The following is a 17,436-nucleotide window of genomic DNA, read 5'->3' on the forward strand; positions in this document are numbered from 1 at the left end:
AAAAGGTGATGCTTATGGAAACAATGTACATATAAAAAGCGAACGCGCGTGCTCGCGTTTGTAACACACGTACTGTGTATATCGTTATTATGTTTATTGTTTTTATATATACAATGTAAGTATACGCGCGTTAAAGTATGAAATAAAAAAAAAAAAGTAGTGTTTGCGTTTAAAAAGTGACTACACTTTTTATAGATAATAAAAGTTTTGTAAATAACGTTATACAAAGTTTACAATGGCTTTTATCGCGTTAGAGGAAAAGGATGCAATAATAAATAATTTATTATTGTTTCCATAAATATGTGCTGCTGTGCTGCGCTGAACGTTTTCTACATGTACGAGTATCTATCTATCTTTTCGTGTGTAGTATTTCTTATATGGGTACTTGTTATTTTTCATTTTGTTTTTTATAGTATTGTACTATGTATTGTACGTAGTAGTATGTAGTGTGTAATAGAGATATTCTCGAGTTGGGATGAATAAGGTATCGTAAAACCTGTGCTAATGGAATGATTGAGTTTTGTAAAAGGTCGTGAAATTTTGAAAGCTCAAAAATTGGCAGTCTAAAGACACCCTTGGAAGGATGATATGATTGTTGTGATGTGAGAAGATTTAGAAATTGAGAGAATAAGTGATAATTTATGGAAAAGCAACGAAAGTCGAAGAATTTGAAGAATTTTATTTCGAAATCAAAAATGATGATGAAGTCAGGGACAAAAATTATTTTCCCAAAAAATTGAAACAGTTTAATTTTTTTGGACCTCCTGATGAAAATTTTCCCAAATTTGATCTTCCCTCACCTCCTCCTTCTCCTCAAGCTACCTATACTAATTCTCCTTTACGAACAAGGAATAGAAAAATTCGAAATAATAATTAATTTTTCTCTATTTTTAATTTTTTTTTTTTTTTTTGCAGGACGAAACGAACTAATAGCGAGATATATAAAATTAAGAACGGGCAAAACGAGAACTCGCAAACAAGTCAGCTCACATATACAAGTTCTAGCCAGAAGAAAAATGAGAGAATTTCAGGCGAAATTAAAAGTGGTACGTGTTGCGTATAATACGTTTAATTATAGTCGTTACGGAAACTTAGATATTATTTAATTAAAAACTATTATGGTAAGGAAATTCGGCGCATTCGCGTTGTAATTATCGTCATCGTCGCGAGAGAATTGTTGGTCGTACTTTGTTGTTTGGTGTAGTTGTAGGTACCTAAAGGATAAAACTCTACCTATGTTGTGTAGTACTATATTTGCGAGATGATGATGACGATTTTTTTTTTCACGTAGGCTCAAGCGCGTAATATCTGCCTATAAAATTACTCGTCTTTTACCCTACTCGTACCTTTTTTCAGTGTGATTCTTCTGTAGTCTGCCGATGATATGATTGTAGTTGAGCTTTTGTACTATTTTAGCTTTTTATCGTTGAGTAGACTTTATGTGGCTTTTGATTGTCAGTATCGTGTAATTTGGGTTAGTGTTCGTATGTAGTGTTTTTGTGCCCCCCCCTCTCCTACTTCAATGTCACGTAGGATTGATTGATTTGTGAAGAAAAAGAGATTGGGAAATGGGAAGAATTCCATCTTGAAAAATTATTGGAAAATATTCTAAATTCGAATTTGATGTAAAAAAGACAACTATAGGTCATTGAGTCAGGGATGGAGTCAAATATACGGGGGGGGGTGCTTTTTACAGGGGATTTTTCTATGCAATTTTCACGTGAAATATAAATGCAGAAATTACTCCAGCTTATTATAATTATATGGTTTCCGTTTGTATATGACCGGGTATAGTTTTTAAAAACCAGAAGCTCTTTCCACGCTCACGTCTTCTGTAGGGAAAAATACCCACCTTTTCATCTTCCATCAAACCCAATGGCCAATATCCAAGTTTTATACGTATTTGTAAATATACGATTCCTTTCACATGAAGAAAATTAGTATAGGAAAATATATAATGTAAATTACTACTTATACGTTGGTATTGTATGAAGTTTGCAAAGCTTACTTAGGATAGGTATATCTATGTACCTGGAACGAATAGATAATTGATTATATCTATACCTGTACCTATACGAACGAATAATACGAGTAACTTAAACTTAAGGTATACTCGACACTCGTCGTATACTTTATTCTATAATTTCTGAGAATCGCATCAGATAAATTAGTGGCGAATGAATTGTACCAGGTATACCTGTACGATGGTCGATTATAGGTATTTAAAGCAGGATCACGAAGATGGAGTAATTTACTCATTTGGACGATTTATATCTAATGATACGGTTTAGGTACACAGCAGACACACGTAAGGCAAACCTCTGCTTTAGGGGGTTGAGAACTGGTGAACCCGATTTGGCTAGCTGCAGGCTGTTTTAAGAATATCGGATGTTTCGAATGGTAAATTCGTTTTTTTGAGGCATTTCCGATGTTTAGAAAAATCTCAAAGAAGTTGTATTTTAATATGGCGAAAAAATGTCGAAATATTTTTTTAAATGCTGATTATTTTTTTTTTTTTTTCCAAATTCGAGAATTTTTACAAACGTGGGTAAAAATGAGTCAAATTTTTTTCAAAATAAAGTTCAACTCAAACTCGAGAATACACCAATGGGTGGAGCTGAAGGAGAGTAAAGATGATTAATCTCATTGAAAAATGGTAAAACTGATATGGTGGATAATTGAATCGAAAAAAATCTTCAAACTATTGGTTTGGGGTGGGGGGAGGGCTTTAAACAACAACCACAGTCCACAAAATGAAATTCAATAGGAGGATGAAAAATAACGATCATAGTAGATAAAATTAAATTTGGTTAATAGGAATTAGATTCAGTTTATGTTAATTATTGTCCTCCAAATTTGCTAAAATAATCAAAAAATGGAAAAAATCGAATTTTGAAAAATATCGCACGTTTTTCGTTCTTGAAAATTTGGACCATGGTTGTTTTTTGAACAAGAGCCTCGAAATTTTTGATGAGTAATTGGATTGCAAAAAAAAACAATGAAATTTAAATGTACGTAATTTTAAAAATAATATTTTCGTGAAATTTATTTTTAAAAAATTAAATGAAATTTTTTCTAAATTTTGGGCTATGGTTGCTGTGGTTCTTTGAAAGTGGGTACCTCTTAGATGCGGTAGAGACGATTGATGGGAGGGAGTAGCTGGGTTTCTAACAGTGCTTCTGATTCAGGAGGTCAGCGAAAGTGTGTCTTTTTGTCTATGGGTAAACTCTTTTCAAAAAAAGTCAGTAAAAAGGCCTTCTTTTTTCGATTTTTCAAATAATTCTGCCATTTGATCAAAATTTCAGAGCAAAAATGAAAACTCAATTTTTCAGAATTTTTATTTTTTTAAAGATCAAAATAATTAAATATAGCAGCATAGCAAAAAATAAAATATTTCATTAATTGAAGTTTTTTTTTGGCAATTTTGAATTTTGTAAAAATGAATAGGTGAGGGGGAGGGGGTTCCAGTACATTTTCAATTTTGAAAATGTCCTTCCGAAAGGTTCTACCAAGGTGCTTTTTTTTAGTTTTCAGATTTTGATTTTTTACAAGGGTAGGATACGAAAATTCGAATTACAATGTGTTCGATGTTCTGCAATTTCTCAATTTTTTCAATTTGAAGAAAAAATGATAAATGATTTCAGAGCTCATAGACCTACTGAGTTACATAAAGTTAATAAAATTACCAAAAATAACTTTTTAAAATTTATCAAAAAGTAATTATTTTTGGTTACTTTTTCAAAATTTTGGTCTACCAAAGTTACCTATTATGTTACTTTTCAAAAAATAATTCCATAAATAATTCAAATTTTTCGAAATCTCGTTTTTTGTCAAAATGCCTTGAAAGTGTCTGTTCTGGTCAAAAATTGCTTCAAACTGTCACTTTTTTACAAATATTTTATTTCCAAAACGTTTTCATTTTTTTTTGTTGTTATTGTTGTTTCAAAAGTTACTTACTTACCCAAAAGTCTTGCTTGTAATTTTCCAAAAAGTTGTGGAAAAGTTTTACTTTTTCCAAATTTTTGTACAAAAATTGACCAAAATTCTCACTTTTTCACCAAAAAGTTTCGAAAAATAATCACTTTTTTAATAAAAATTGTTGAAGTCTCGTTTTCTGCCCAAAAATAGTAAAGAGTTCGTTTTTCGTCAAAATTGCCAAAAAAAATTCGTTCTTTGCAAAAAAAATCCAAGAAAATTTCATTTTTTCTGTTGTTGTTCCAAAAGTTACTTACTTACCCAAAAGTCTTGCTTTTAATTTTCCAAAAAGTTGTGGAAAAGTTTTACTTTTTCCAAATTTTTGTACAAAAATTGACCAAAATTCTCACTTTTTCACCAAAAAGTTTCGAAAAATGATCACTTTTTTAATAAAAATTGTTAAAGTCTCGTTTTCTGCTCAAAAATAGTAAAAGAGTTCGTTTTTCGTCAAAATTACCATAAAAATTTGTTCTTTGCCAAAAAACGTTAAAAATCGTCGCGTTTTTGCAAAACAAAATCCAAGAAAGTTTCATTTTTTCCAAAAATTGTTCAATTCTCTCTTTTTTGCTAGAAATTGACAAAAGTGAAAAGTGTACCTACTCACTTTTGCTAAAAATTGTCAAAAAGTCTCACTTGTTTACTTACTAAAAAGAAACGAAGTACATACGTACATAGTTTCATTTTTTGACCAAAAAATTGCCAAAAAATGTTGTTTTTTGTCAAAAATTTCAGTCTTGGTCGAGTTTCATTGTTAAATATTATGTATCAACTAATTGAAATATTTTGTTGGGTGATTTTTTCTGTAGGTGGGTGTAAATTTAATTGGGGGGGGGGGTGTTTGTAATTACATGATTATCACACCCGAATTTATGCTGGTTTTTTTTCGTTAATTTTTTTCTGCATTAAATGGTGTTTTTTGTTCACGTTTTGTAACAAAAAATATTTTTTGTTAAAAAATATTGTAAAAATAAAAAAAAATAAAAATCAAAGAACAAAGTAAAAAAATAATGAATTTGAAGAAAAAATTCCAAAAAGTGAATTACTTATTATTGTTTGTAAATGAAGACTTTTTTTTTTTTTTTTTTTTTTTGAGAAACTTGAGGCAAAAATTAAAATATCATGAGTTAGTACCCTATACCAGTTAGTTACTAATTCATTTATAAAATGATAGACCATATTACCTATTTGAATTTATGATTTTTTTCATCACAATGTCATTTTTTTCAAGGTGACAGCTTGCTTTGTAAATTTCCAAAAAATTGTGTTTTCAGGTGAGAAATCAAGGTTTTTATTCAGTAGGTACCTATCTGAAATTAAAATTCATTTCCGGAAGCTTTGTACAATTTTCAGGAAATTTTGGATTATTTTCCCATAATAATTTACTAAAGAAGTATTTTAAATCTGAAATCTTGTAATTTTCAAGTTTTTAAATTATTGCAAAACAGAGTCGCTGAAGATGGATGGAGGTTTCTGAAAGGCGACGAATGATTGAAAAGGAAACTTAAGTACCTGGAAGAACTCTCAATGAAGGGAGGGGGGGGGGGGTAAATTTTTGTAGTAACGTGTTGCTAATTTACTAAGAAAAGAAACAAAGCTTGGAAATTAACCAAATGGGATTATTTCAAGTACTAAAAATTTTCCCTCCGCCATGAATCATTTTTGAACCATTTTTTTTTCTGATTTAAAGTCAAGTTTGACCAAGTTGAGACGAGTTATCTTTGTTTCAAATATTAGATTAGCCAAATCCTGCCATTCGTTTCGTTTATTTACCTACAATTCTGAATAGGTAGGTAGGTACTGGGTAGTAGGTCTAGGACACGATGAGTCACCGAATGAATCCATCCAGTTTCAAAAATATTCCCTATCACTTTATAGTCCACATCCAGCTGAAATGAATCAGCACATGCCTGCGCCACATTTTGAGCTTTTTTCCATCTCCCGTCTCGTCTCCCCTATCATTGCCAATCTACCTTCACACATCGCGTTGATGATAATTTTATTCCCGAACATTTTTGAAAATTAATCACTACAACACTATGCTAAACGTAAGTGCATTGGCACGTAAATTATCTGATAAGTACATCCAGATACTCGTATTACTATTGTTAATTTGTTTCTTTTTCGACATACCAGCTCACTGATAAAGTCTCTTGCTCGTTTATCGATTTCCCTGCCCGTATGGCGAGGGGGGTTATGGGTTTTCCGCAACGTAATATGGTACATATTATGTAGAGCTCTATAGCGATGTAGTGTAGGGGTATTTCTATGTAATACAGCACATCCTTCATTATATTATGTATTCGATCTGCAATGATGAGACCATTTGTACATAGTATTAAATAGGTGAATGTATCGTGTGTTGTGATATGTGGATCTAGTCAAACGTTCATTACTATTTGGAAATTGGTGCAGTTTTTTTCGGGTAGTTTTTTCGTTTTAAATTGTCGCGTATTTTTTTCGGAAATAGATATGTGTTTTTTTCGAGTTTTCACAATGTGTTACGATGCTCAAAGACAGACGCAGCCGAATTCGTCGTACGAGGTTTATCGTCGAGTAAGGGTCAATGAAATTTAGGCTATGAATAATATGGGCCTACGTAAACGTATACTAGACGCACTATACGGCACAATTTTATACGTGTGCATTATACTTTTATATTTTCAATTATTTGCTAATTTATACGCCAACTTAAAGTCAGTTTAAAGCTTAACGAGTATAAATAACGAGCTGTGGTAGTTTTTGTTCCCTTCGTCCCCTGCGAACCTCACTCTGCTCGGTGTTCTTCTTATTGTTGCGCGTTACGACTCTGCTCGGCTCGACTCGAGTGTTTTTATACTTACGCGACGAACGATGAAGCTGATGCTGAAGCAAAGCATCCTCATCGCGACTATAAATGGAAGAAAATTATCCGCGTAGTTTTGTAAATATTTACGATGCTAGTAGTATTTATGGTAGTTTTGCTGTAAAAGTCTATTCATGTATGTATAGTGCTTATCTGCTATAGTATTGCGAGTTTTTTTTTTTTTATGTACGTTACGTAGCGTGTAGAATTCATGATACGATGGGGAAGTTTAGAGTGAAGAGACGCAGGTGGAGTGAGGAGAAATTTTTGTCGCGAAGCAACAGATGAGCAAGGTTTTCAAAAGTGTTGCTGTAGGTGGTGTTTTTTTAAACACGATGCTTTGAGAATCAGATTTCTAAAGTGTGCTGTGATTTAAGTAGTGTTCTTACTCTCAGTAGGTTTTTTTTGTTCAAAATATGATGTACATTAGTCCTACGTCCTCCCCCCCCCCTCCAGGTTGTTGAAATAGTAATAAGTGAGCTGGAAAACGCTTCGTATGGTTGAGCAAGGAAACTATCGCGAAGACATTGTGATTGGGTGCGAAGAATTTCCCAAAATTACATGTCAATTGGCTTCTCGATCGTCCTCAATGTTTTCTAGGGTCAAAATGGCACCATAAATCCGAAAATTTGTCATTTTATCGCTGAAATGAATTTTTTGTGAGGTTTGTATTCGAACTAAGAGAGAGAGAGAATAGGGTAGTTAAATGGTGGATTTAAAAATATTAAGTTTTTGGAGATGTCATTATGAAAACATGAGCAAATTGTTGAAATTTTTGAGGTTTTAATTCAAATTTCGGTACTTTGAAATGACGAGGCGAGTCAAATCGAGAAAATGAGTTGACTTTGAACTCGAGGTCTTCAAATACGAGTAGAGGTACAGGAACTACTCGATGGTTTGTTGTCTTACTTGTTTTTTATTTTTATTATTGACAAGGGATACTTTTTTTAAAAGTCGTCATGTTTTAAATGCATAGGAATGAAAATGTGATAAATTGCAAAAATCGCGAACGTGCTTTGAAAATATTATAAAATATTGGTAAAATTGTAAAAAAAAAATGACTAAAATTCCGAAGAAAAAAAATAGTTGTGAAGTGACAAAAATTGATTTTATGACCCTTAAAATGTGTATTGAGAAAAAATAGAAAAAAATGGCATTGCAAATTGCAAAAAAAAACACATCAGAATAAAAATTGGTAAAAATGTAAAAATTGATCAAAATCACGCTAAAAAATTCTCGAAGGATCCGAAAACTTCATTTTAGTGCCTAAAATGTGTGAAAAAACGAAAAAATTGCAAAAAAGGATTGTAAATTTTATTGAAAAGTCGCAAAAATATCGAAAAATTGCCATAAAAACTAAAAAAATGAAAGAATTTGAAAAGAAAAAAAGCATAAATTAATTTTGGTTACTTCTTCAAAAAATCTTGAACTTTTTTTAGGTCAAAATTATCCAAGTAGATACAAAATCTGTCAAGGTTGTCACATTGCAATTTTTTAATTATGAAACTTTATTACCTACTTAAGGAGCAAAAAAGTGATCAAAATTTTTTATTTCAAAAAAGTTCAGAATTTTTCATTTCAAAAAAGTTCAAAATATTTTACTTAAGTATTTCAAAAAAGTTCAAAATTTTTTATTTCAAAAAAGTTCAAAATTTTTCATTTTAAAAAAGTTCAAAATTTTTGTAAACTATAGAAAAACGATTAACTCAAGTAGTTTGATTTTGTTTTCAAAACACATTGACAAGGGGGGGGGGTAGTATGAAAATTAGGGACTTGCATCTTCTATTTAGCTTCCCCCTCCCTCCACCAGGAAGGAAATACATACAAAAAAAGACCTGCGTGAAATGTATTAAAAAAAAGTTTACAAAATCGTAAAAATTTCAAAAAAATGCATCGAATTATCATGAAATTTCGTATAATTTTTTTTTTGATAACAGTTGTAGTATAAAATTTTTAGAAAAGTAATGATTTTATAAAAACCCAATTTTCAATCAGTAAACAAGTAACATAAAATCTCAAAAATTGCAAAAAAGTATCAGAATATTATGAAAAATGATGACAATTCTTGAAAAGTTACGAAAATTAATTTCAAAATGTCTTGAAAAAGTGTAGGTATTAATAATGAATAAGAAAATTGAAAAAATTTCAAAAATGAATTAGAGCATAAAAAAAAATTGATCAAAATTATGAAAAGTTACGTAATAATTTCAAAATGCATAAGATGTGTAAAAAATACAAAAATGAGTTCAAAAAATTACAAAAAAAATCTTCATGCTAAAATATTATGAGTAAAACTTCCTAAAAATTTTGTAAAATTTAGCTAAATTTGTGAAAAATTAATTGTTGAAAGGTTAAGCGATGTAAATTTAACTATAGAAATATCGAGAAATTGATATTGTGGGAAAAATACTTTTCAGTGGAAAGAATTCAATTTTGAAAATTAGTAAAAATATCGTAAAAATTACCAAAAAAAAACTTCAAAGTTGCGAATTTTGAAATTGATTATAAAATGTGTACTGAACATGATGAAAACTGCAAAAACCGTCTCCAAGTGCAAAATATTTTTTGACCTATCACGAAAATTACTCCAACTGTGAAAGTTGTGTAAAAATATGAAAAAACTTATCAAATGTTGTGAAAATGTCTAAAATTTGATTAAAAAGTTGTATAATAAATTCGCTTCAAATTGTTGAAATTTTTCAAAATTATTGCAAAAAATTGTTAAAATGTTTTGAAAATGATTGATGAAAAAATTTTGAAAATTTTCCCAAGCTGTTTCCAACTGTGTCAAAAATTTGTTGAAGATCCCAAAAATTGGTTTTAAATAAAGAATAAAGTCACGGAAATTTTTTAGAAAATTGTTCATAATAAAAATAGATTTTAAAACGTGAAATTTTGAAAAATTTTAAAGTTTTCGACTGTATTGAAATTCAAAAAAAGAGATCACAATTTTGTTTTTAGTGCTTATTTCTGGAGATATTTGAAGACAATTCTTAGAAGCGAGAATTCCTTTTTGGGATTATGGATTGAAACCGAAATGAAAATGTTTGTTTATGTTAAAATTGAACACTTCGAGTACGTGGGGGGGGGGGTAATGGATGAATCCTCCTTGCCTCAAATTTAATAATTTTGGTACAGTACCAGAATCTACGTAATATGGATGATTCCAATCTCATTAATACCAACTTCATACGATATCAACGATAATTTATAAAAATTCAACTACCTACATAATGTGTATAAATTTACGTACATATTTAAGTATTAGCTAATTAAATTATTAGTTTTATTTACTTAACGTAGTCCGCAATTTTTGACTTACTACAATGTAGATTAGTGAAAAAACAAATCCTTACCTCTTGTTTTGGTCGTAGTAATTTATTAGTTTGATGGTGTTGGGGGTGTTTAGGTAGCACCTACGGATGCCGCAGTCAAAGAAAAAACCTTACAATCGATGTCGACGCTGTCTAGTGCTCAAATTGTATCGGCGACCGCGATACATAACAAAGCAACGGCGGCCAGTCTCGCTTCTCTTGGTCTCGCTACCTCCGCGGTTTCTTATCCTGCCTCACCGGTGAGTATCGCACTTACCTTGTACGAGTACAAGTACATCACGTGTGTGTGTCTGTGTCTATGTCTATGTCTGTGTGCGTGGAAGTTGTATTCCACCCCCAACCCTCTTCCTTATAAATGTAATTATTGGTGTAGAATTTTGCTTCTTTTTTGCTTATTAAGTGCCTACTTACATTTTTTATTCTTCTGCGATAGTATGCTTTTTTGAGTTCTTTTTTGATGGTTTGCTTTGCTTGTTATCGACGTTTTTTTTTTATTATTTTAACGATTTATTGTGGTGGTCTGTTGCTTGTTGAGTTCTATATTATGTTACCGTATTCGTGTGGAAAGATTGGATTCATTTTCGTATGAACAAATTTATGAGGAAATGGTGCAATAATGGATGTTGTAAAAAATCGATATAGGGCTGCGAAATTTCGACATTTAACATATTTTAGGTTTCAGAAATGCATTTGAACTTTGTGGAAATTGATTTGAATTTGAATTTTGTAAAATTCTTAGATTTCGAAAAAATGTCAAAGAATAATGAAAAGTTATAAAAAATGACCGAAAGTCATGAGAAACGACAGAAAAGTTGATGAAACATTTTCGTTCATAATAATATAGTTTTATGGATTGCTTATTCCATCCAAATGGCATAAAAATTGATGAAAAGGTTCTTCCCGTATTTCCAAGTATTCCCAACCCGAAGAAGCATCGTTTCAGCAAATTCCAGTCGAACTGAACTCGATGAATGGACTTTTTTGAACCAGATTTCAAAAATAATTTGTCGTGATTTTGATATTTTGATAGTCAACAAAATTTTGGGAAATTCTTTGAAATGATGGGTTTTTGAATTGAGCATATCTCAAGTGATTGGAAACCAAGTTGTCATTTGCTCAAGTTGATTTTTCATTATTTCTGTTGGATTTTGATGAGTTATGGAGAAAATTGTGATCTTTGCTGGAGGCTCCAGATGATTGAATAAAAATGTAGAAATTAAACAATTTCTAGGAGTTTTATCAAATGATTTTTGGTATTTTTTGGAATTTCGATACTTGATGGAGAAAATTTTGACCTCCCTGGAATTTTTATATCGGCTGGAAATAAATGTAATTTATTCATTTCATATTTTTTTGAATTTCGACAATTTATAGAGAAAATTCTGATCTCACTGGAGGCTCCAGATTGATTGGAAAATTACGAAATTTTTGAAAAATTACTCGGAGACCTGTTGAATGATTTTTTATTGTTATTTATTATTTTTGGGGGTGGGGGGGGGGAGGATGGGAATTTCGACAATTTATGGAGAAAAGATTTCACTGGAGGCTCCAGATCGGCTAAAAATAATTAAATTTGAGCAATTACAAATTCATTTTTTAATTTTTTTTTTTTGGAAATCAATCCAAAAATGTTTACTTACTTCTTTCTTGAGAAAAAAGGGTACTTTTTCCAAAATGAAAATATGTTTTGGTAAAACTGATGAAACTTTGTTTCCAGTGCCACATTTTGTTTTTTCCAGTCGATCTGAAGACTTTGTGCATGGTTCTAAATTTTCGTATAAATTTTTGAAATCTCACCAAAAATTTACGGTTTTAGAATTGAAAATTATTGTTTTTTTTTTTTTTTTTTTGGGGTGTTTGTAATTACTTGATTATTACACCCGTATTTGACTTCAAATTACTTACTTATCAAATTAATTTCTCCTTTTCCGGAATTTTCAAATTACTTAGAAAAGGGCTCATTTGTCGACGTTTTCAGAACTTGAATTGCACATTTTTGAGAGCTTTTGCTGCCCTTCTTTTTTTTCCAAATTAGAAACTTATCGTTCAAATTCAAGAAATGTTCAAAGTTCGAATCAGAAAAATAAATTCCTCTCTGGATAAAGAAACTTTTTTAGTTTTTTTTGTTTATTTTTCAGAACATGAATTTTTGAAAGCGTTTTTTTGGTCTCGTTTCACTCGGGCTCGTTTTCTTTTCTTTTTCAAGTTTGAATTTTTTTTTTTAATCATCAATCAAATTTTAAAATTTTGAAGCAAAAATAATAAAAACTCCTTTATTTATTACTCAAGAAAACATCGTTTTTATACCTCTCGAAATATGTACCAATTTTCAAATGCTTTTTTTCTTTTTTAATCTTGAATTTTTCAACAAAAAAAAATCATCATTCAAATTCCATCGGTTTTATGCCTCTTGGAATACTAATTTTCGATAGCTTTTGTCTTCGCTTCGCTCGGGACTCGATTGCTTTTTTTTTCAATTTTGATTTTTTCAAGAAAAAAATCATCGTTCGAATTTTAAAATTGGAGCTTTTACCCTCAATTATTCGCCAAAGCCAGTTTATTTCTTTTTTCCATAATTGAAAAATTTCAAACTTGAAGGAAAAATTAAAATTTTTTTACCTTAATGTTTATAAGAATATTAGTCAAAATCAGAACTTTTTTGTGGGGGGGGGGGCGCAGCCTGATGGAAAGTTCGAAAAAATTAAAAATATCAAAAAATTGACATACAAACTAAAACAGTTGGAGAATTTGAAAAAATGAAAAAAAAAAAATTTGGTCACTTTTTCAAAAAAATTTTAGGTTAAAATTATCCAAATAAGTACAAAATCTATCAAAGTTGCCACAATTTCCAAAAATATTTTTTAAAAAATTTGGGTAAGTACTTCGATTCCCCCTCCCCCTCTCAGGAAAGAAATACAAAAAAGGGCCCAGGCAAAGTTATATGTGGGTCATTCCATGCCAAATCGGCGGATTTTTGCACGAGGGGTCTTCGATTTTTTTCAAAATCAGATCATTTGTAGAGGTCATCAAACGATGACGAATGACGCAAACCGGACATTTTTTCGATTTTTTTTGACGGAGCTGTGGCGCTTCAAAGTTCTCCAAAATGGCCGAAAATGGAAAATTTCAGTTGCAAATTGCTCCGGTTGTACGTGGTATAGAATTTTGAACTTTTTTTCAAATTGTAGTACTTTGAGAGGGTAATCGACGAGTGATGTCAAAATCAGTGTTGCCACTTTTAAAAACCTAAAAAAATCGATTTTAAAACTTATAATTTAAATATAACCACGATGTCCGCCAGTAAAAATTCTGAAAAAATTCTCAGTTTTAGTCCTTTTTATGTAGAATAACATATCAAAAAATTGGAGGGGCCTTTTTTTTCATTTTCGAGAAAAAAAAATTACAAGTTTTACAATTGCTGCAAAAGTACCATCAGAAACCTAAAAAATGAAAATTTTTGCATTTTTGAAATGAAGAGCTCATTTCCAAAATGTGCTTTGTCCAATTTTTTCAAAAATGCGTTTTCAGTGAATTCCGTTAGATGGGACTGTTACGCAGTTAGGTAGGACGTCAGATAGCCGAAAATTCGTTTTTAAACGCGCTATCCAGTACATTGAATGCAGAATTTTATGTAAAATTCGTTTTATTCAACACTATTGAACCAACCTACCACTCCAAAATGTGCCAAGTCCAACTGGGTGCAGTAGTCTGTTACCTAACAAAACATTGTACCAGTCCAAACTTGTAATTTTTTTTTCTCGAAAATGAAAAAAAAGGCCCCTCCAATTTTTTGATATGTTATTCTACATAAAAAGGACTAAAACTGAGAATTTTTTCAGAATTTTTACTGGCGGACATCGTGGTTATATTTAAATTATAAGTTTTAAAATCGATTTTTTTAGGTTTTTAAAAGTGGCAACACTGATTTTGACATCACTCGTCGATTACCCTCTCAAAGTACTACAATTTGAAAAAAAGTTCAAAATTCTATACCACGTACAACCGGAGCAATTTGCAACTGAAATTTTCCATTTTCGGCCATTTTGGAGAACTTTGAAGCGCCACAGCTCCGTCAAAAAAAATCGAAAAAATGTCCGGTTTGCGTCATTCGTCATCGTTTGATGACCTCTACAAATGATCTGATTTTGAAAAAAATCGAAGACCCCTCGTGCAAAAATCCGCCGATTTGGCATGGAATGACCCTTGTAGGTACCTTTCAAATGACAAAATTGTTATTTTTTCATCTCTTGCTTATTTTACTTTGAAACTCGTCGTTTTATTTCGAAAAATTGGTAGTTATATTTTTTCCCAAATAATATGCCTCAAATTTTTCATTAAATTTTTGTGTATTTTTTAAAAAAAATTTTAAGGTGAAAATGATCTCAAAAATTGAAATGACCAAATTATATTTTCGACATGAGCTTGCTTGAAAAAAATCTTGGAATGAAAGCACTGGAAAAGCGAAAAATTTGAATGTAAAAATTTGCCTCGCCCACTCCCCTCTCTTCACTCAAAAAATCCCAAGTGTTTAAAAAATGTCCAGCTGAAAGTCCTGTTTTTTTATTTTGAAATTTTGTTACTCATCCTGACCCCCAATACTTCACCTATAGTTCCTCTTTTCATCGCGAAGACCCTTTGTAATGCTTGGTAACGTGAGAGAATATCAATTACAAGTACTTTGCCTAAATAATCGATAGTTAGCGAAGCTTGTATGATAATTTTTTTTACAAACGAGCTTCACTCATCGTGCTGGGCAAATTCTGTACTGTACAACAAATTAGACTTAGTTTTGTGCGCACGAATGCATTTTAATAGGTAGTAATAAAACACATCGCGTTGCATCTCGTATACTCGTAGATATATCTCTCTTTGTGCATTTTAATTAATTGAGCGAAGTATACATATAAAAAAAAACCTAAATAAATCGCGAAGAGGAAATATCGTCGTGCTCGTCAAATTAACACCGAGCTGATTACATTTTCACGCTTATTACTTTTAGTATATCTAAGCTGCGGGTAGACACAGCGACGACTATATACGCAGACCATGCTCACGTTCGTGTATTTAAACGATATTATCTAAATGAGAATATTATATGTTTCAGTTTTGGCAACCTGGTCTCCAGCCTGGAACGTCGCAGGAGTAAGTAAACACGAATAATTATGTACCTTGTAAAATATTATTAGGTACGAGATGTACATTTAGGATTTAGGATTGCTTCACTTATTGATGGTATCGTCGTCTAGAATTCGATCGTTGGTATACTTTTTGGTCTTGTTTCGAAAATGGAGATATAGCGAGTGGAAAAACAACAGAGATCGTGAAAAGGAGTGGCTCCAGATATAGGATGAGTTCTTGTATATTGTAGTTGCAGGGAAAAAAACAAAACAAATGGAAGATTGTATCTAGACGACACCATCAACTTATTATGACGTATGCTTATTGCTTACTCTACTTACTCGTACATTACCTATAGTATTCTATTGTACGTATCAACGGATCGTAAATATTGGCAGTTAGCTCACGATTTGTTATACTCGTATTATTGTATTATCGTATCTCTCGTTCGTCTTCTAAATATTACTTTTGATGTGGATATGTTACAGCGTGAAACCATTCGCGCAATCGGGCTATATCGCTGGCGCAACCGTTAAACCGGCGACAACCGTTAGTGCAAATTTACAACCACCGCCTACGTTACCTCCTTGGGAAGGTAGAGCAATAGCAACTCATAAATTAAGACTGGTTGAATTTTCAGCATTTATGGAACATCATACGGAGCCAGATACTGTGAGTATACCTATACCTCTACCTATTTATGACGTCTTTGCTTTCAATGCCTGATGCCTAAGTGCCTATATTACTCACGTATGTATTATGAGGACACGTGAATGTGCGTGTGTGTGTGTGGAAGAAAGAAAGAGCTGGGCTAGAGTCGACTTGGGTCACGATCTCGTTTAATTGTTAGCTCGATAATTAAACGAAGAGGTGAAAAAAACCATACGTTATCTAGATCTATGTAGTATGTAGTATATAGTTCGTCCCTAATACGTGTGGATTATTATAAGTTTACATAAATAATGAAATAACGTTTTTTTCTCTCTCTCTGTTTATAGCTACAGTACCAGAAGCATTTGTTTGTACATATAGGAGGAACAGTCACTTATTCGGATCCTGAGCTAGAGGTACGTGTATCTAAATACCATCTTAATTTGTTATTTGTACATACCAATTTCATGTTTCACATGTAAAATAAATATACCTATTTAGTATTTTATCATTCTAATAACCGATTTTGTTTTTTTAGGCGGTCGATGCGCGCCAAATTTACGATAAATTTCCCGAAAAGAAAGGCGGCCTTAAAGAACTATTCGATAAAGGTCCTCAAAATGCGTTCTTCCTCGTCAAGTTCTGGGCTGATCTCAACACCAATATCCAGGACGAGACGGGCGCGTTTTACGGCGTTACCAGCTTGTAAGTATACGTTTATCGATATACGATTTATGTATTTGTATTATGGATTTATCGAAGCGATCTCTTATGATGAGAGCTAATATAAGGTACAATTAAATGGGATATGTATATATTTTTTTAAAATTGAAATAAGTTTCAAAATTGTGGACATTTTTTATACACATGAGATAAAAATGAACGAAAATTCAAATTTTGTTCTAAGTTTTCTAAAGCATCTAAAATGCAAATTTTGATTATATAATTTATGTAAATTTGTGCTTTTTTGAAAAAAATTGCTACAAAGATTCAGATACTTACATATCGTGAAAAGTTGCTCATAAATATCCCAAAAATTTGTATAAAATTATTATTTTAGCATTTTTTTAAAATTAAAATATTTTAAAAAGTGTGTAAATAGCAACTAATTGATGTTGAAAAAATTGCTTGAAATTTAATGAAATCCCTTCTAAACGTGTTGGGGAAATCGATTTTTTTCAATAGTAATTCCAATTACTTGAAAATTGAGTGGAACATTATTTCATGATTTTGTGCAAATTTTTTCAGGGGATTTTTCAATTAAATTTATATTATTTATGATCATTTAAAATTTTTATAATCAACGTACTGATATTTTTAATTTTTTTTTATCAAATTTTCAACGAGTTTTTGTGATGATATCATGTTCGAGAATGTGATTTTTTTTACATTATTTTGCATATTTTTTTCTGTCGATTGTTTTTGACATGAGATCTGTTGTAAAATGGGTTGAAAAATTGTACTTGATGTGGTTATAGGTATGATTAGATTTAATTAGATTTATTCAGATTAGAT

General features: G+C 31.2%; 1 protein-coding gene across 9 annotated transcripts in view; it reads left to right on the top strand.

The window, feature by feature from the left end:
• Nucleotides 1-17,436, top strand: part of scalloped (TEA domain transcription factor 1 homolog scalloped) — a 183,960-nt gene that overhangs the window by 162,835 nt on the left and 3,689 nt on the right. For 8 of the 9 annotated variants that reach the window (XM_065364147.1, XM_065364148.1, XM_065364149.1 and 5 more), the window contains 6 exons: nucleotides 916-1,046; nucleotides 10,227-10,391; nucleotides 15,257-15,294; nucleotides 15,759-15,942; nucleotides 16,269-16,337; nucleotides 16,460-16,626. In XM_065364147.1, coding sequence (XP_065220219.1) covers nucleotides 916-1,046; nucleotides 10,227-10,391; nucleotides 15,257-15,294; nucleotides 15,759-15,942; nucleotides 16,269-16,337; nucleotides 16,460-16,626 — 754 coding nt within the window. The remainder of the gene's footprint in view (nucleotides 1-915; nucleotides 1,047-10,226; nucleotides 10,392-15,256; nucleotides 15,295-15,758; nucleotides 15,943-16,268; nucleotides 16,338-16,459; nucleotides 16,627-17,436) is intronic. The other variant, XM_065364153.1, reaches the window with a different exon arrangement.

This window comes from Planococcus citri, chromosome 4 (assembly GCF_950023065.1).
Source record: "Planococcus citri chromosome 4, ihPlaCitr1.1, whole genome shotgun sequence".
Lineage (NCBI taxonomy): Eukaryota > Metazoa > Arthropoda > Insecta > Hemiptera > Pseudococcidae > Planococcus > Planococcus citri.